This window comes from Lipophrys pholis (assembly GCF_963383615.2).
Source record: "Lipophrys pholis genome assembly, chromosome: 15".
Taxonomy (NCBI): domain Eukaryota; kingdom Metazoa; phylum Chordata; class Actinopteri; order Blenniiformes; family Blenniidae; genus Lipophrys; species Lipophrys pholis.
This window is the reverse complement of record NC_137642.1, coordinates 8021417-8042407: the sequence shown is the minus strand read 5'-3', so window position 1 is coordinate 8042407 and position 20991 is coordinate 8021417. Positions and strand designations below refer to the sequence as shown.

The following is a 20991-nucleotide window of genomic DNA, read 5'->3' as shown; positions in this document are numbered from 1 at the left end:
TCTGGATTGCTTCACATAAATACCATTTCATCATTGCATGAAACTATTAATACAGTACTGGTACATTTAAGCAGCGCGAGTTCTTAAAGAAGTGAAACAGGAAAAAAAAACAAAAAAAAAAAACAAAAAAAAAAACTTGAGCTCGAGGTTCAGACGTACTGTAGGTGGGAGTTCTTGGTGCCCTGCAGGAGCTCCACAGCCTGTCGTTTCCCTGATGATGTCTTACACGAAGCCAGCATCTGTTTCAGCTCACTGCCATTCGCCGAGTGAGAGGGGCTTCTGGGCATGCCCACTTCTACAAATGTGTCAGAGCCTGCGAGACACAAACACAGCCAGATTACTCTCCGTCTTCTGTTCAGAAGACGCAGAACCCACAGCTGAAACACTTCTGGTTCGATGTTAATGTGGCGTACACAGTCTGTTTATTGTAAAGGAGTATTTCTGTTTAGCCATGTGGACTGATGTGCTGCACGTGTGCATGAATTAAAGCGTGATGAGTCTCACTTGGATCACATGGATGGATTAAAAACACAGCAGCTGAGATCATACTGGTTTTCATCTGCTTTACACTTTGCTCGACAAGAACATGCTGCATGTAACAAGTCGTCGATGGGCGTGAGCAAGTTTGAAAATATTTGAATGCACACCGGCTGTATGGCCTAAAAATAATATGATGTCAGTCTGACTAATGAAGCTCTCTGGGGTTTAATGTTTGAACAATTCCCCTGGACTCGTTCGGTCGACGGTGCAGCAGCCGAGACGGACAGGCGGACTGGGCGAGCCAGTCCAAACACATCCTGAAACATGGAGGAGGCGAGGGAGGGAGGGAGGGGAAAAACTCACCAGGATGCACCGCACTGGGGGAGGACCGGCACAGAAAACAGCGGGGAAAAACGAGACGCGTGAGAGGGGAAAGTTTGAGGGGAAAACCACGAACGTAAGACACAAGAGGAAATGAGGGCCTTTCTGAAGCGCCTGGAGACCAGCAGTTAATCTGTCTCCAGTCCAATAAGTGCAGTCAGAGGGAGTATGAGGTTAGCAGGACGGTATAGAAAAAAAAATAGAACTCTGTTCACTCAAGGCATGCTCCTTTAAGTGGGTTTAAGGGTTACATAAATCCTGTGTGGAAGAGCTTAAATTGCACCTTTATGTTCGGTCTGAAAAGCTGAACCTGCTTAAAAATTATGTTTATTCATGGTTACAATAACATAGAAATCATAAGATTGTTTAAAATTTAAACAAAGCACTAAAGGAAAGCGCTGCAACTAAGTACCTGTTTACAGTGAACTTTCTGGCACCAGTGAATGTTTCGCTTCGAAATCATATATGATACATACAAAAATATAGTTAAAATTGAATTATTTTGATCTAATCTTAGAAGCAGTTTGCGCCTGTCAGGTCGAGTTTTCAAATCCGAGCAGGGTTGGATTGACGGTTTGGATGGGAAGTTATTGTTAAAACCGTTGAGCTAAAAGAAACAAACAGGTGCTTTCACTGAGCTATGCATTCTTAATGAATAAATCCACAAAACACATGTAGACGGGGTTACGTCCGCACCTCACTGGTGTACAGCCTAAAACCACATATTCTGCAACGCGATCCCCTCACAGCTATTATTTGACTTTCAGGGCACAAATCATATCAGAATAATAGTTTGAAATGTTTAAAAATGCGTTGAAAATACACAAACTTAATATGGTAGTGATCCAAACATTCAACCAAGTGTCTCTGTGAAGCTGGTTGCATTTCCCTGCGGGGAATACCTTCGTCCGGGCTGGACTTGCTCGACAGCGGCTCTGATGGATTGTGTCCGCTGGCCTCCTGGACCGAATCACACGGCGCTGGACTCAAAACGGTTTCTGCGAGCGACGCGGATGCTAACCTCCCATAGACTGAAGCAGAATGCTACAAAGGCAACATTCAGAGACGGAAAAATAAATAAACAAAATACATGAAAGGTAACGTCAACTAAAAGCAACTGGTGAGTATAAAAGCCTGCCAAACCTTGACGTGTCCATTAAGTGTGCAGTCGGGGACTCCGTTGGACTGCTTGTCTATGGGCGCGAGGCCCGGCGGGGGGGACGGCGTGTTCTGTGTGTAACCCTGTACGCTCGACAGCAGGATGCTGCTCAGCGTGGCCTGAGCGGCGGGGTGCAGCATCAGCTGAGACGAGAAGCCTGAAACCACAGACAGTAGGATCAACACTTCCTTAATGAATCGTAGGCAAAATGCTTATCTGGAGGCTCGCTGTCTGTCTTTGCTTTGCCAGAGTAAGTAGAATCATATTTAGGTCGCGAGTGCAACATCATGAGGTTTTGAAAGTTTATCCAGAAGATACACATTTCTCTCCTACACATGCTGACTCTGCAGAGAAAACAACCAGGCACAAGCTAAAATACTCATGTTTTCTTGCCTTATCAGGCATTTTAGTACATCTGCACTTCATTCACATGACAACTTTTAAAATGTTATTACTAATAATTCTGCACAGAAAACCTTTTTTTTTAAATTAAGATCTTAGTTTTCATTTTGTGCTAGTTTGCATGTGAGATAAAATAGCCATTTTGTATGACTTAACATTTCTATTATCATGAATGAGCCGGACAATAACATATCAAATACGATTACATCACCAGCATCATTGCAGCTCGAGCAAGACTGATGAAAATAAACAACTATGTAACAAGACAATTTAAATACATAATAAATCACATAAAGAAATTTATTGTCGCACAATAAGCAAATAACATGCAGGAAAAAATTAGCCACTCAATTTTGAACTGGATTGTCTGTGCATCCGTCCGTGTCCCGTTACATGTATTTTAAAATATTAACCACTAATTTCATGTGTTTGTAGTAGCTGTATTTCATCATAAAAATATGATTTTTCAAGAAAATAATTATCATGCACATTTGCACGATGCTGTATACGAACCCTGGGTGCTGGTGAGTGAACTGGGCCACAGGGAGGGCGTGGGGGTCGGGGTGCTTGGACTTGGGGTCTGCAGGGGGCTCATGGAGGAGTTTAAGCTGTTCAGCACGGCGTTGGGAGCAGCAGAGTTGGGAAGCGAGTGGGGAGCTGTCGCACCCAGAAAACCTTCAGAGGATGTGAAGAAAAAAAAAAAAGAAAAGAAACTGAATGGTGAAAAGAAAGAACGGTGAAAATTGGAGACGCGTGACTTGGTGGTGGTCCCGTCAAAGCGCGGAGCCAGTTCTCAGGCTAATCACACGTTACACTCAGACCCTCAGAAAATGATCCCGGTCTTCCAGCTATTTAACTGGAATCCCATCAACCAGAAAGCAACGGAGAGGAAGAATTTCTTACATTTCGACAAGGTCACGCATACATAAGTACACATCTAACGTGTCCTCCCCCAGCCAGTGAAACCGTGTTATCGAGGGCACCAACAGTGTGGTGCTTGGTGTCTTAACCCAACAGTGTATGAAAACAGAAAGACGCAGGTCTGTGGCTTTAACAAGGGGCTCGTTTGGCTCCAGGAATAAGGCCAGGGATTCTTCTGGAAGGTTGGCCTGTAATCTGAGGAAAAGAGGCATGTAGCAATTACTAAAGTCCAGGATGCGGTCGTCCACAACTTCACCCCCAGGCCACTGGGTTTAAATGAGATGGCAAGAAAACCCTTTAAGTTTACGGCTCCTTTGTGACCCGTTTATAAGATTTTATTCAGTCCTATTGTTTTCAAAGGACACAAAATATTTGAATATAAAAAAAACCCAAAACAAAACAAAGAATTCAGTCAATTAATATAGTACTGGTGATATAAAACTAGACATTTAACTTATTTATGTTTAAGTTCTGCCGCACAGAAAAACAATGATCACGAGACGTTTCTTTTCTCATTAAACAAAAAAAATTATTTTGCAAATGCAAACAAAAACCTTCAATATTAGTGATGTTGCACATTACAATCAACCTATAAGATGGTAAATGTCATTTCGTTTTACCTCCTAGATACATGGAAATGTTCAGCTTTATCACGTTTGAACCAGGAGAATCTGCACCAATGAGGAGTTCAGCCAGTCACTCAGCAAACAATCATTTTTGCCATCCTTGCAGGGTGTTTCATTTATGTAAATGTAATGAATAGGGTTCTTGGTGGGAGACCAGTAGATACATTAAGACATTTGTAGAGTTATTTTAGGACATGTTTAAATTCAAGTGAAAATGCCGAGCATCTCTTATGAGCATTTCTTCAAAATGTGGCGCTCGAGACTTAAACTTTGTTTTTGTCAATTTTTAGTCATCAAAAATCAAAGTTTTCTGCATGAAATTTTTTATAAAAATATAAAAATAAATACATGTGACATATTAAATGCAAATTATGCATTTATTTCTATTTTACAAGTAAAATGGTGACCGTCATTAAAAATCTTGAATGAAAAGCTCTTTTTGCCTCAAACTATTTTTTGCAGATCAAATTGAAGAATAATATGGTTTATTATATTGTGTATAAAAAGAGATCAGAAATTGCATTCAAAATGATGAATGCAATAGAAATAAATAAATATTAATTGTGGAAGATATAACTCAGATTTTTCTTTAATCTGTGATTCAAACCATATTAAGATGTTTGTAGACCAGGGATATAGATTTACTTGCTAAGATCCAGAAAAACAAGTCTTGATATCCGCATTTGCTAGTTTGTTAGATGACCATTACTTAAATAAGTAACATATACAAATTTAAAGTTTCTGCAATTTCCATTTTCAACAAACTAATTAAACAAATACTGAACAAGTATTACTGAGAGTTGTAAAATGAATAGAAGGTTGCATCACTACAGATAGCCGCAGAAGATAAACACGGTGCTTCTCTTTTCAACAGAATTCACTTTGGCACAGCACGAGATGAACAACCACATTTATAGTAAATTTAGCCCCGAACACAGATAAAGTGTTAGGAATATATTCACGAGCTACTTGCAGTTATCTGCCCAATTGATTCATCTCTCACGTCGTCATTCTTATGTTTTTAAACAGTTTGAACCAACAAATAAGCCGATAAGTAAGAGTAAACACATGGAAAACAATCTTTACTCCTACTTCCATCCATTAAATGTCTCGAGAGCAAAACATCTGCACCCCCGCACTGAGGTCAGCGCTGCAGACAAACAAGCTCCAACACTAAACTTTTATCATCGTGTGAATCCAGAGGCCATGATTCACTCCGAGCAGCACAACTAAATATGTCTTAAGGATATTTTCTGATAGTTGGCTGATCCAGGATGTGGACAGACTCGCTTCTTGGCATGATTCACGCCATCCTGATCACATCTGCTCTGCAGAAATCTCCCACTATAAAAATGCATGTAGAGGATGCCATGAGTCACAGCTTGTGATTTATGTGGATAGTGAAGGTATTTGACTTTCACTGTAAAGTAACATGCACTCGCTGATTTGGTTAAGATGGCGTTCGCAGGCTTTGGGGACATCTGCTTCGGAGATATACCGTTGGATTTTAGGAGGGAATACTGTGTGTGCTGGAGTGTGTGACAGTTACAGATGGGAATGGCATTGACGAATGAGGATATTAGCTCTTTCACAAAGATGTTTTTATCTCTAATGCAGTTTGCCCAGAATAGGAATGGTGTCTTATCTTTCTTCACCAATTTATCTTCTTGTCATCGAGTGAACAAAAAACAAAAACAAAAAAAATCTAAGCGGTAGAACTTTCTTCACAAGTTATAAAGTCTCATTACCCAGATTGCTCAGCCCCAGGCCAGCTGAGGCCAGGATGTCCAGGCCGACGGGGCAGATGAGGGACGGGGACGGACCGTTCGTGGTGGGATTTAACGCCAAGGAGGATGAGGAGGAGGAAGAAGAAGAGGACACTCCGTTGCTCTCGAGGCCCAGCAGGAACTTTCGGGCTTCGTACATGTTGACCGCGTTCCTCTCCACGCTCTTGACTATCACAGACTGGGAGAGATGGACGACGGAGGAGGAGACGATGAGAAACCAAGGCAAACGTGGGGCAATGGACATGGAAACGACAGGAAGGAGACAGACCGGAGAAAACGTTGGGTAAAAAGACATGAGAACGATGCAGGGGAGGAAAGATAGGCGCGGGAATGTTGGCACAGGAGATAGGGAGTGAAAGGGAGGCTGAGGGGGGGGGAGACAAATGTAAATGGGAGGAAGGAAGGGGGAAATAAGGGAAGATTAGAAGGATAAACATTGAGGCAATGTGGGAGAGAGAAAGACGTGGAAGCAAAGTTGGAAAGAAAGCAGTTTTTAATCAAACGGTTAATTCTTCGATATGAGTGACGAGACTATGAAGTAACACCAGACGGTGATTATTGCATGATGAAGCACAAATTTACTCAATCCACATTACTTGAATATGTCAATTATGAACTTCAAAGTAAGTAAGAAATCATGTCTTGGCTCTTTGTGCTTTGCCAGCCTTTAAAATAGTCAGCCTAATAATCAGCCTCTACACACACACACACACACACACACACACACACACACACACACACACACACACACACACACACACACACACACACACACACACACACACACACACACACACACACACACACACACACACACACACACACACACACACACACACACACACACACACACACACACACACACACACACACACACACACACACACACACACACACACACACACACACACACACACACACACACACACACACACACACACCCCCCTTTATGGGTCTGCCAAAGTACTGGGAGCACAGAGGCTGTGGTACACATTTGGAGAGGCCTTTTTGAATTATGGCTGTCACCTCGTTAAAATGTTTCAGTGAAGGGTTCTTAAGAGGTTCTGGGCCGGGTTCAGTGTTTACACTGGCACCTCCACAACAGTCCCCACAGGCCTGTCTGGTTTGGGCATATGGCCATGGCTACGGGTGGGACGTGGGCACTTCGGACAGTCAGTCACGTGATGGGCCGAGGGGTGAAATATGATAAGACACATCAGGTGTTGTTGAACATCTGGCCACATATAACATTAGAGGTTAACTTTAGACATAATACAAGTGTACTGCAGTTACTGTAAAAGATTGCAAATCACAATTTCATATGGGAATGATTTAATGTCCACCCATTATACTGCTATACCCCAGTAGATGACTACAGGTGAAGGCCAATACACACTATGTGCAAATAGGAGTCTTCACACAAATACTGGGTGAGGTGGAAGATGCAGACCAGAGAGGAAACACCGGTGAATCAAGTGCCGACAGGTGCTGATGTGCCAAAGCTTCTCCGTGCCGGTGATGCACGATTCTCCTCAAAAATATGGATCCATTTCCTATTTTCCAATTTCACACACTGATGAAATATGACAAGGTAATCTGCTATTTATTCCAGTGTCACGCTGTGACAATTTTGATGGAGAACACTCCTGAGAAGGAACAGTGCGTTGTTTGTTCCATGGTTGTCATTTCTTCTATTTCTTACCTCTGCCTGACGCTGCATTTAATCAAGTAAGACAGCAGTTATGCGTGTGCAGGGTATGAAGCTCGGACATGTTTCCTACCAAACACAACATTAAGCAGAGCTTGGCTTCATATTGAATGATTAATCTCATTTATCCACTTTGGTCTGTTGGTTTGCACAACAAATTGGAACACTGTATTTTTTTAGTGGGGGGGGGGGGCAAATTAAATATTCAATATTTTCTCTCAGGATGGTTTCATCCCAACATGCTGATGAATGATTGGATAGTGTCCTGTTTTATTTAACTTGTCGTGCGCATCAGAAATTGTAAATAGAGGTAACTATACAACATACTGAGACACAGCCATTAGACCAGCTTAATAAAGGTGCAGTCTGTAACACTTAAAACGATTCAATTCAACTTTATTTATATAGCACCAAAAGAACACAGTCATTTCTAGGCGCTTTTAACAGAGAGAAACCCAATGTTTCAAACAGTAGACCAGGATTAAATACACACACACAAAACACTTGCAGTAACAAGGAGTAGTGTGTCTATATTTATTCAATTCTGGTATAAATAAGTAAGTAAATATACAGAGAAAACAGAAAAACAATTTAACCCTGTATCTCAATGCATGCATTTGATTTAACATAGCTATTTGTATAGCTTTTGTTATGTTGAACATAATTGGAAGAATATCCTGTATGAAAGACAAGTGCTCTCCTGACGTCTCTGTCACCTCGATCAGTGGCGGAGGCGCTCCTATACACCTGATTGACTTAAGTGACTAAATATCTGCTTCCAACTGGCAGGATACAGACATCTTATAGTTCATCAGACGCATCCTGCATATTCTCCAATATACTTCTGCAAGGTACGACAATAGTAATTATATTTAGGTTAGTTGTCACCTACAACTTCACCAATAGTTATTTCTTAATCTTAAGACACTGCAGCTTTAAACTGTGGCTCTCACCTCACACACCGACTTTTAAACAGTTGTTAAACATTTTTTTTGTTTGCTTTGGTTTCGCAATTACTACACCTCTTATAGGTCCTTAAATTTCAGTAAAAACTTTCTTCTAATGTACTGCATGTACAAATATTGCATCAACACATAGGTCCAATTTCCAACACTGTATTATTTAACCATTTTAAGTCCAAACGATAATTTATTTAATCTCAAGTGATTAATTTGATACATATAGCCCTGCTTGATTTTACATTCCAAACATGCTCACTTCAGTTGCCTATGTACTGATCATAGTGACGCACTAGTTGTGTGTCACACAACAAAGCAAAATTCATTTTATTTTCACACAGCTGTTTTCTCAATATTGGTGGTTTAAAATAAATAAATAAATAAATAAATAAAATAAAATAAAAATCGAGGAAAATTATATTTTAATGCTTAACTATCATTCAGTAATCTCTCTGTAAAAAAACAACAACTTTTAGTTACAGACTCCCACAGTGGCTGCATCATGGTCTTCAAACAAAAGCCAGACGTTAAAGTTACTATTACTTTCTGAGCACAATAACCGTCTGCGAAAGTCTGCTGAACTATTTTCTACATTTTTACTTTGTTTTGGTGCATGTAACTACTATGAAAAGACTGTGGCAGTGTTGGTCAGCCTTTGTGCTTTACGCTGCAATAAAAAAAATGGCTATAAACATCCCTTTATTGGATCATTGTTAAATTCTGTGTTCCATAAAATGTAATAAATGAAAATATGTTGTAATACTATGCACTCTATTATCTAAATATCTTGATAAGATATTGTCATAGAAGCCAGTAGTGAGTTACGATCCTTGTGTTTTGTGTTGAAACAGATTGGTTTTCTATACTGGATGTTTATGTTTATTTAAAAAATGGCATCAGTATAGATTAGAGCCCTCCTCTTAAAAACATTTAAGATAGAACTGTTTTCAAACCCCTTCTTTAGATGGGGCTGCAGTGAAATGCGTTTTCATGGCTGCTATATGAAGAATTTAGAATCCCCTGAACGTTTCAGTGCTGTGTGGGAGCAGGAGAAGGGCGGCCATACCTTGCTGGGCTGTTTTGGCTTCGGTTTGATACTGATGAAGACGTCCAGCTGCTCCATTAGTGCTGTGATACACTGCGGCTCCACCTCAATGTCTTCTTTAATGTCGAACATCAATACCAGCGGCAAACAGCCCTGTGGAAAACACACATGCAAACTATGTAAAAACCGTCTTTGAAACACTACGAAAGTTCTCATACTATATTATATGATTTGTATGGCAATAAGTTAGCTATGCCAATAAATATGTGATTCAGTGCTGGAGGGATCCCACAGCGAGTTTGGGAAATTCCTCCAAGAGCAATCTGCTTTGCATGATCACCACCGCAGGCACCACAGACATCTATATTTTGGTCTGAGAGCTGGACAGCGCTACAATTGTGAGTGGGTGTAATTAGCAGCAGAGTATAGAGAACGGCTGGGTCCGACGGGCCCCGAGACTGAAGCTGTAATCTACAGTCTGGCTGGAGGAGGCCGAATCGCACAATGCATGACTGCGGGCAGGACTCTCCTCTCCTGTCCTGTATGTGCACTCTTACTTTCACAGCAACCCGCCTCACCTTGTACGCCTCTTTCCAAGAATCGCCACCTCAATTCCCCTGCTTTCTGTCATTACTCGGTGCACTTTAAATAATGTCCCGTTAATCAACAGCTTGAGTGAGACAGTAAAAGACACTCTTTCCAGACCAGGAGAAAAGTCCTGTTTAGTTACTGAAACAACTCTGGCATTTGCTAAATGTCTCTGGGGCCAACCGGGAGACCGCAGACAAAGAAAAGGCAGCTGTGGCAGAATTACTGCCCCACATTATGGATCTCCAAACAGAAAGCCAGAGCTGTTTACAGCCGCGATGTGTTATACACACTCACTCAGCAGAGGCTCGAAGCCAACAGTAATTAAACAGCTATCACTTCTACACATTTCTTGAAACGTCTGATTATATTGTCGAGTAATTCCGATAAGGGTAGCCTCAGTGGTCAGGGGCAACGGGACAAGAATGACCATGCAGCAGTTTTAACCAAAGGAAATTTAAATCTGAGGTGATACCATTGGTCCAGAAGACTAACGCTCACATAGAATGTGAACTGCCGACCGAGGTTGAAATTCCAAAGTACCGCACATGAAGGTCAAACCATTATCTTGAGCACCAATGAGAGTAGTCTGTATATTAAGAACCCAAACCAAGCTAATGCAAATGTTTGTATCTGTCTTGCGTGCAGGTATGTGCCAACCATAAGACAAACTGACCTTGAGTCTCCTACAGATTTGTGTTTATCTGACATAGATGTTCCAGCAGTACAAGCGGAGCCAAGCAAATCTCTCCCCAAGGCTACTGAAAACCCCCAAGGCAATCGTGGTTTACTTCTTAAGCCCCGAGCCTAAAACCCACGTATCATTCACACATACCATGATGATGGTAATGAAACAATGGCCTCCATTAAAATTACCGCACAGTATGTGGAATCTGTGTAGCAATATGATGCCATTGCCATCTCTTAACCTCAAAAATAAAGCTTCTCAGTCCAAAATGACTATTTTGTAACCACTGGGGGTCGATGAAGAAAATGCACAGAACAAAAAAGGTACCCACCATGAGGTACTGTCGTGCCAGGCAGACAGATTCAATGGTGCCCTGAATGTAGACCGTAGATTTCTTCTGGGGGCTGTTGGGGTCGGGGAAGTGGATCTGGGCTCCCGTCCTCTGAGTGATGTGCTTGATGTTGCTGCCATTGCGTCCCTTCATGAAGAGGTGGTGCTGCGGTGCGATGTCCAAGTGGGTGGTGACTGAGATAGTGCTTGCAAGGCTTCCTGCCAGGTGCTCCAACAACAGAGCCGTGCCCCTCTGTGGGAACAAAGAGCAAATGGGAATTTAATGAGCGCGTACGTCAACTCGCAGATTAAAATTTGATGATTAGGATTACGATGTGGTCAAATGGGCAGCACTCTCGCCTCACAGCATGAATAGCCCCGGTTCAGGTCCAGACTATGTGGCCGCTCATTTTGTCCGGTTTCATCCCAAACTCCAAAAACATGCATTTGATTAGTGTGTGTCTTGCCGGTGCTCATGTGTCATACTAAAAGAATATTTCACTTTGCTTCAAGATGCTGTTCATCACGATTGTGTACATGTAGGTAATGAAGAATTTTGCCTTAGTTTAGCTTGTTATACTTAACCTTGATCAGTATTCCTAATTCTTGTTTATGCTCTTTCTAATACTAGGTTCACATCTGCTTTACCTTTGATCAACCTGTAAAAACATTTGTGAAACTTATTCCTTTTAAGCTGCACTGAACTCCCTCCAAGTTTTTTTTTTTTTTCTTTTTTAAAAGAGTGTTTACCACAGAGGCAAAGATGAAAATAAGCACAATTCTCAGAATACAGTCATTAAGGGTAAAAACGGCAAGGTGAAGTTCACTACGTTCTCCTCTGAACTGCTGTTGCAAAGCAGGTACGAGCTTAAGTCAATCCAACTCTGGAGCAGATTTTAGAAGCAGGAAAACACAGAGACAAACTATCACAAACACTCAGATCAACATTTTTGGACTGTGGTAGAAAACCCAAGGATGTGCAGTTGTGAGCAAGTTGTACACCGGGGTGTCAAACACAGTTTATTTCAGGGGCCACAAACAATCCAATTTCATCTCAAGTGAGATGGATCGGTAAAATAGTGCCAGGATGACTTTTAAAATTCAACTTTAATGTTTTTCTTTGTTGTGGTGCAGAATATACGTGATGGAAGTGTCTTTTTCCCCCCAAAAACTAAACAATTACTGCAGAAAATAACTACAATCTCGACATAGTCTACTTTAATGATACCATATGATGCAAAATAGAATGAAATGTAAAAAAACAAAAACAAAAAAAAAACATCCGTTGAATTGTGCATATTTTTGCTTTTAACAAAAAATGTGTTCAAAAAAAAAGTTTTCTTTGAACATTTTACACATTTTATAGGAGACTTGGCAGGTCGGTTTTGGCCCACGGGCTTTATGTTTGACATCGATGTTGTTGACAAAGGTTTCCAGGGTTGGACTTGATCCTGGGATAGTCCCACTAACCACCAACCACTAGGTCTTACTTTTGATATTGTCATTTTAATTTCACGTTTTTGATTACGTAATGAGTGCTTATAAAATTTGGTTTTTGTCAGTTTTCTTTCTTTACCATTTGGTCAACAACAACATTATGTGCTTAACGAGCAAACACACTCAAATCAATATGCAAAATGATTCCTGATGTGAACAAGAAAAAAAACGTCAATTCATTTTTTAAGCTGCAATTTCAACATTTATTTTGTTGAGGGTTTTTTTTAAATAGCTTTTGCTGCAGCAGCACTGAATTTAAAATTAATTAACTGACATTATGAATGTACAACCACTGATTAAACAGTACATAGTGAACATTTGAATAGACCATGACAAAGCTAAAGTAATTTGGGATTTTGACAAATCCCACTTGACTTTAGAGATTAATTGACGAGCAGAGCAGCTAAACACGCTGTGCCGTTATCCAGAGACCATTACTTTTTCATACAATCAATGGAAGCTATTGTATTTTCCACTGCGACTGCTGGCCTGTTGAACGGCCTCATTCCTCGCTGCCTCTGCAAGCCATCACTTGGCCTTGTGAAGCAGGTCATTTCCAGCGTGCAGCAGGAATCCACACGCTGTGGCCAGCATAAGTCAACAATCCACTGCGTTTTTGGCAATCCTCAAAGGTGTTTCCAGGGTCTCGCATGACCACACAACATAGCACACATATCCCTCTGATCCTCTCTGGCCTACATCTTGCACGCTTCCTGGTCCTCACTGACCCCTCAGACCCACCACAAACTCACGGGCAACGCTTGCGCATTTGCACACATAAAATGCAGTAATGGCGGCAGGCAATGACAAGGGAACCGGCGTGCATGAATAAAGGAATATACGCCAAATGCAGCGGCTGGCAAACAAAATCGAGCTGTGTTAAGGTCGTGGAAAAAGGTGAGGTGGTGGATATGAATTTTCTGGCAGAGATGACAAGTCTTGGCGGGCTTCGACTATGAACAACCCAAGCGCCAGATGAGGAAATGCACGAGAGTGTTTATATGATGAACTTCAGAATATGAGTACCAACATTCGCGGACTTCAGAGAGGAAACATGGTAAAGAAACTCCAAGACCAATTTAAAATGAAAAGTAAACCCTGGGGACACGATAGTCGGGTCACCTTTCTAGGAGGGAGCTGATCCAGCAGCCGTTCAGTTCAAGGAACCAAACATCTCTCAGCACTCCGTTGCCCCTGCAGTGCTGAAAGCAATGAGGCGGTTTACTTGAGGAAAGTGTGGAACGTCGACGGTGTTGGTGGGCCTCGACGCACAGCTCGGGAAACCTTATTTTGGTCTGTGGCTCGCCATGGGCGGAGAATAACACAAGAGTGACTGACAAGAAGTTTACGGGTCAAAGTTCAGTTGGATCTAAACAGGCGAGACGAGGGATGTTTCTATAGTATTCATACAACGAAAATCTGTGCACAAAGACATTCATTCAATTCTGCATTATAGTTCAGAACAACATCATAAAGTATGCACACCTAAACAGTCATGATCCATTAAATTAAATTTGAAACGAACCGTTAAAAGAGGTACCAGCAGCACATGAGGCAAAACAAAAGTTTCTAAGACCCCAAAATTTAAGCTTGAGCTAAATTTGCTAAAAAACAAGTAGATGATTTCATTGGAGTAAATTATCTTTATATACCTGTATATGCAGCTTTATTTTACTTTTTCTTTTGAGTATCTTTAAACTGTGCTACGATGACTACAACAACAAATCTATTTTTGACTAGAGGATTTAGTGCAGACTCGTTCACTCTGGCCTCACAGTACAAATAACACTAGTCAAGACCCTTGCTCGGGACTTTCTTTGTTTCCTTCCACAGCTCAAAAACATGCGTTTCAAGTCGATTGAAGATGCAATTTCCCCAACAGTGTGAATGTGACCGTCTCTCTCTGTGTACACCCGGGTGACGTGTCCATTGTGGACCTATAGTGGCTCATAGGTCTCAACCCTGAACTGGATAAAGTGGCATACAAGATATATGGAACTCAAATAGGCAATATTTCAGAGAGGACATTTATCTAAACTTTTAATCACCTCACTGTTTCACATGACGCCATCTCAGAGTTTAACGTTATGGCATTGATGTTGACAAAAGAAAAACTAAAAGGCACAATAATGATTTCTCAAAAGGCAAAGCCAAACATTTACTCGTTCCCGATCATAAACTTTAAGTGTTTCCAGGTAGTCTGTTACTGCATGTGTTTTTGAGAGTTCTTCAGGCCAACAGTCAGTTGGCCTCCTCAATATTGTAGCTGGCTTTTTATCCCCATTATTCTATTCCAAACAAATATGCAAAAGTATTGATTTTGGCTACTCGCACAACTCTGCAACACCACCAGCCGCAAACCGCCTCCAAGTTATGAGGCTATTCTCACCTTGACCGCACTGGCGTTATTCTGTGAACCGCGAACGACACCGGTGGCTCTGTAGAGGCGTGTTGGGGGCTTGAAGGAGACTGTGAGGTTGTAGGTCTGTGAGATGTGCTGCACCGTGGGGGAGCTGGGGTCCGACTGCATGATGGCCGGAAGCTCGAAAGACAGGACGAGAGGTAGCAGCTCCTGCAACACGAAGGGGGGCAGCGGGAGGAGGAATGTGAAATCCATAATATTCTTATGAACGTGTGGTCACTTTAAAACATCATGCTGGCGGCTTAAATATTGCCGTTATACCCTGCTGGATACCTTACCATTGCATGTTTGAAGCAGAGATTTTATTAAGCAAAGTTGGCAGCTTGTATCACAATGCGCCGTCTGTCGGACTGATTCAAACCAGTTGGACATCGAGTGAAAACACAGAACGAGAAGGCCGATTTCTTACATATTGTACATGCACGCGAGTTGACGCACAGACATAACAACCCGTCGTTTAGCAGAAGGTGGCAGAACGAGCCATGTAAATGTGTCAGCACTAATAAATCAAGAAAAAGCGAGGTCAGCAGTTCGATGGGAGCACTCTACAGTTCACTGTTCGTGATACCACTACATTCTCATGCATTGTTCATTCTCGTGCATTAATTTCACGTCGCTGTATCAAAACCACAGCACTAACATTAGCTCTTCTACTTGGCATCGCAGTCATCATTCAGACAAGATATAAGCTGACAGGAAGCCTTCACTTTATGTACACACACATGCTGATGCATACATCACACAGGCACACACCCATATACCGACCAACTGAGGGGAATGCGCGCACAAACACACACACACACTTATCCAAACACTGACTCTCAGGCAGAGAGCCACAATGGTTTTGGCTGCCAGTGAAGGGCAAGCAGCATGAATTGCTCTGACCAAAGAAATGCGTCCCTGATCAGACCCATATGTGCTCAGCCTTACATTTATATCACGTTTCAGCATTCGCTTTCTGAAAGCTCGAGAAATGTAGGTCAGGGAAATACAGGAGGGACGAGCCGAGCAGCAGGAGTTGGGAGCTGAATGAAGAATAGACCGATTTTTATGGTAGAGCTGACTACAGCCTTTTTTCTCTCTTTTTTTCCCCCTCCCTTCAGAGTCTACCTGGCTAATATGAAGTTCATGTGTATTCAATCAGAAACATCAGGGCGAGAAATGAAGAAAAATGAAAACATCTTCGAGGCACAGCGACTGGCAAGACCTTTCATCACCTGCCTTGTCAGCTCCGCCACTGAAAGCATCGAGAAACCCCCGAAGAATCCATCACCTCAATAAGTGACCCGTAACACAACCACACCCAAAGAGGCCTCAGAAATACAGTAGACATTAGAACTGTGCAGGAGTGTGTGTGTGTATATATATATATATATATATATATATATATATATAAAAACAGCTTGGCCACATTTGATGTCAGGAGAGATCGGGGAGGATGTGGTCGAAAGCCCACCCAGAAAAATGGTACACTCTTGGATTGGTAACCTCAACAGCAGGGGGTCAGCAAACTGAGGAAAACTCTTCTTATTGCATTTCATGGGACATTACCTTACTCACAGTTTTTCTTGCATAAAGAAAATAAAAAATTGCGGTTAGAAATTTCATACAACATGTTTTTGTTTTTATTCTTCAAGAAAAACACTGGAAATATCTACAATCAGGCCCGTGAAGATACTTTCGTTGGTAGTATTTTCATATATTCAATGAGGAGTTCTCATCCTTCGTGCTAAACGGATTAAACAGGATTATACATGAATATTTCTTTACATTCCAATCAAATATTATTTCAATGTACTTGCAGTGTAAAATACATGTTTTACTGCTATTACTTGTTTATATTGGTTTGGCATTAGTTAAAAAAGACATATTATGCATTTTAGGAAACTATTTTCACATTTTAGACAGCGATGTCCAGCAGGTTTGAACTTGTGACGAGAAAGTTAGGATTTGAATCGCACCGTGCACAAATGCATCTTAGCTGCACATTAGGAAGGACATCTGGCATAAAACCTGTTTCACGTGTAACATGTGTAACATAAACTGCTGTGGCGATCCCATAAAGGAACACCAGAGAGATGATCGTCATCTTTTCACATCTGTCAGGTATGAAACGTAATGTCTATTAATGGTAGAAGAGATCTGGATGCTGGAAAGGTGCAATATAACAAAATACACTTAAAAACAAAGTAATACCTTTTGGTTGAAATGTGAGAATTAAGCATTACCTAATTCCTGATCCCTAAATCTGCTGTCTGAAACTTTGGTACAATAGATGGAGTGGTATATTTTACTTCCCTATCTATCACTGGACAAATCTAGTTATTTTCTTAGTAGCAGCTAAACTAAAAAAGCTCAATTCTAGAGAACTATATTATAACCCTCACTAACAGAAAACAAGAGTATAACATTAAAATTTTTAATTGATTTGATATCAAACATTAAGATTAACAGATTAAGAGCTGCCCTGATTGAAAAAATGACTTAGTTCAGGAAGTGGTGACATATTTTCACCAGAAGGATTATTTCTTTGCCTACCTGAGACTTTTATAACCAAGAGGAGGAGAAGGACTGGCTCCTCTGTGTTGACTCACCAGTTTTGTTGAAGTTGTGGTTTGAGAGTCACCGGCAGTCACGTTTCCTCAGTTCCATTTCTTTTTCTTTTTTTTTAACTTTAGATGGCTCTATTGCCAGGCTCTGACAGACTCGAATTCGACGGCCCATTGTGTGGTTGGTTTGGGCTTCTCTTCTTTCTGTTTGTTTCAGCTGGAACTCCCTTCTCCTTGTTGGTTTTGGTTTGGGATTTGTAAGTTTGTACAATTAAACCTTTTTTTTTTTTTAAAACAGCAACACGTCAGCATCTTTAAGCATTGAGGATCCACTTTGAGCCACGGTCACACAGTGATTATAAAATATGTATGATTTTAACCAGCAGGCACCATTCAATGCCCTTGTTGATGTTTTAAGAGCACACATAATATCTGGGTAACACGGGATAATTTGAGGATGAATGTCTGGTTCCACTGAGAGGAGCCAAACTGGCTGAGAGGAAAGTCTTTTTTTTTATTTCTTCAAACTCACTTATGCGCCATCTTCTTTGGAGGCCACAACTATCTTTGTGGCTCTTGACAGTTCATGCTACAAAGCTCTTATTAAATCACTGCTATGGTTAAGTTTGATTATCCTTTATTTTCACTCATGACAAAAAAAAGCTACATTCTCGATGTTATGTCTTGTTGCCCATTATAACAACCATTAGGAACGGAGAGGTATGGTTACAAGTGTATGCTGGCGTTTGCCAACGCACACGGCACAATTATCCCGCACGACCTTCTCGTTTTGTCTCTCGCTCCATCACAGGCTTCACTCGCTCCGTCATTCTCTCTTGCAAACACAGCCTTGTTAGTTTTGGTCCGTTCGTGGCGCAGGAACGCGTTCAGCGCAGGAAACTGCCGCAGTGTTGAAACGGAGTAAAAAGTTCAGAGATGAAACGGTTCACATGAGCACCGGGGCGCTCTGCCCGCAGAGATGAAGCTGGAGGTCGAGCTTCCAGTCAGACTGAAACTGAAGCTGCAGAGGAGGATAGGAAACGGGAAGGGGAAGGGTTTGCCAAAGGCACCGGGGCTCATTCTTGTATTATACAATTGTTCTAGGGAAGTGGTCTGGGAATAAGTTAGGATTTGTGGCTTTGAGGAAGTGTTGAGACTATGCCTGAGGTGCACAATTACCTACTGTAACCCAGGAGCGGTTCAACTTCAGAATACGGGAGGGAACCTTAAGTCATTTTTCATTTGACGTTTTCTTATTTGATTTATTAAGTGCGAGAGTCATGCTCCTTGGAGGCAATCAGTACATTTTACCAGGAGTTCAGACTGAGGCTGTGTTCACACTTGTGGTGCGTCTCCTTGAGCCAAAAATGGGGTTAAAAAAAAGTTTTATTTCACCGAAGCTTGTGCTCAGACTGGTATCTTTAACACAGGACCCACAATAAGGTGGCGCTGAATCCCTCTTCTGCTGTATATTGTGCCACACAACTTTCCTGGCTGCGTGTGACATTACATCACATGTTGTGGCATTTTTAATTTACTCAGAACTCTGCTGCAACTTCCATTAGGCCACTATAGACATCATTCTTCAATGCTGCAATGAAACTAAAACTTGACTAAAACTGAAAAACATTTCTTTTTAAAATTGTTTTTCTTTATTCAGATGTTTGTTGCACATGATCCAGTGAGTTGGTTGTAATTAGGTGAAATGCTGCCTGAACCAGCACGATATTGACACCACTGAATTTCATGAGCAGTATATTATTAAGCTAAAGGCAAGGAAATTAAAAATGTGTTGACCTTTCTTACACTCGATACAGGCAAGCAGCATCCCTTATTCACTGATGCTTGAATTATTAAACAATAGCTCAATCAATTGATGTTCCATGACTGAGAGGCAGATTTGATCTCTTTGTGGCCTTCACTGATCAGCTTCATCAAATATCAAGGTCTGGTTAAGAAACAAGAAACAAATGTGTCTAATTATGTTATGAAATGGACACAAAACATACAATCTCATGAGATAAGAACATTTGTAGGTGTAAACATGAAAGGAAAATATATATGAGGCAAAGAATTGCACAAAATGACATTTTGGCAGTTTTTTTTCCTTTTACTGTAAAATTCGGTCATAACTAAAATCAGCCGGGAATCTGTGTTTCATACTTCAGGTTGTGAGTGGGGTATCCCTTCAAGACAAGAAAATGGATGATTTCCAACTTACCCTTATTTTTACTCGAGCTGCCTCCACCCCTCCTGGCTGCCCTGCGATGGACACCTGTTCACAATAATATATATGGTGAGCCGGTAACCCAATCCAAGACAAATAACAGTTCAGATACATTTCATAGAGTTGCAGGTGATTTCAAAGTTTGACAGTGCTAAATGCCAGACAAACGGCAAAAGTTCAAACCTGAAACTGGATCCATTCTGTGACTTATTCCTCGGACCACATCATTACCATAAACATGAATCTAATCACGCTCATGATAATGAAGTGAATCACTGTTACAAGAATAGCCTCCACAAGTTAAGCAGACTTTTCTTTTTTTTCCAGAACCGCAGAGATTACAGGCCAGATATAGTAAATTTCCATATTAATGAAAAAAGTGATGAATAGTTTCATTACATTTCTCCTCCATTATCTTTTCCTTCTTTGGCGTGCAAGTGGAAAACACCATTAGGTGGAATCCGGCTCCACAAAGGCCGGGACAATGTGTGACTTACAAATAACGCAGAATGCAAGGTTTTCTACTCAAAGTGGAAATTACACAGCATAATAGATGCTCAAATGAAATCAATTCATATAAACTGATCTTTTAAATTTGATGGCAGTGACACAACCAAGTAGTTTCCTTGGCAACAGATTAGTAAATTGTAGTGAGTAGTAAGAGTTTCACCAGTCTTTCACAAAGTAGATCTAGTATCGGGGAAGTGTTGCAGAAAAAAAAAGGTCCCTCAATGTAAAATTGCAGAGGTTTTTCAAGGAGCTGATTGTTTGGATCTCAAGCTGAATTACATTAAAAATAAATATGACTCTTTAATGAGAACCTCTGCATGACTTCAGGAACACTTGCAGGAATATAGTCTGTGCGCACAAATGAATGCACTTAAACTCTCATTATAAGACGTAGGAAAATGCTACACAATCTGCAAAAGGAAAACAGTTTTGAGGTCAGATGAATCAAAACTTGTGATGCTGGTCAAATACTTGGATACTGTGTCCTGCAGACAAAAGAGGAGACCATTTTGATTTTTATCAGCATTCAGTTGAAAGGGAGCAATCTGTGGATGAATTAGTACGTTTATAAAACATGATGCTACACAATGATCAGTCTGGCCTGTCCCAATGTATTGATGCTGCTTTTATCATTTGAAGTTCCCTATGTTGCATTGTGAATTGATTTTTTTGCAAAACAAACAGCTTGTGCCATGGTGATTCTGCTCTTGAA

At 41.1% G+C, this 20991-nt stretch overlaps 1 protein-coding gene across 1 annotated transcript in view; it reads right to left on the bottom strand.

The window, feature by feature from the left end:
• Positions 1-20991, bottom strand: part of bicc1a (BicC family RNA binding protein 1a) — a 71358-nt gene that overhangs the window by 8861 nt on the left and 41506 nt on the right. Inside the window, exons 6-14 of the mRNA XM_080481427.1 lie at positions 19764-19817; positions 14961-15143; positions 11076-11327; positions 9490-9621; positions 5718-5934; positions 2936-3097; positions 2005-2177; positions 1764-1905; positions 160-313 (exon numbers count right to left, since the gene is read on the bottom strand). Of these exons, the coding sequence (XP_080337553.1) occupies positions 160-313; positions 1764-1905; positions 2005-2177; positions 2936-3097; positions 5718-5934; positions 9490-9621; positions 11076-11327; positions 14961-15143; positions 19764-19817 (1469 nt within the window). The remainder of the gene's footprint in view (positions 1-159; positions 314-1763; positions 1906-2004; positions 2178-2935; positions 3098-5717; positions 5935-9489; positions 9622-11075; positions 11328-14960; positions 15144-19763; positions 19818-20991) is intronic.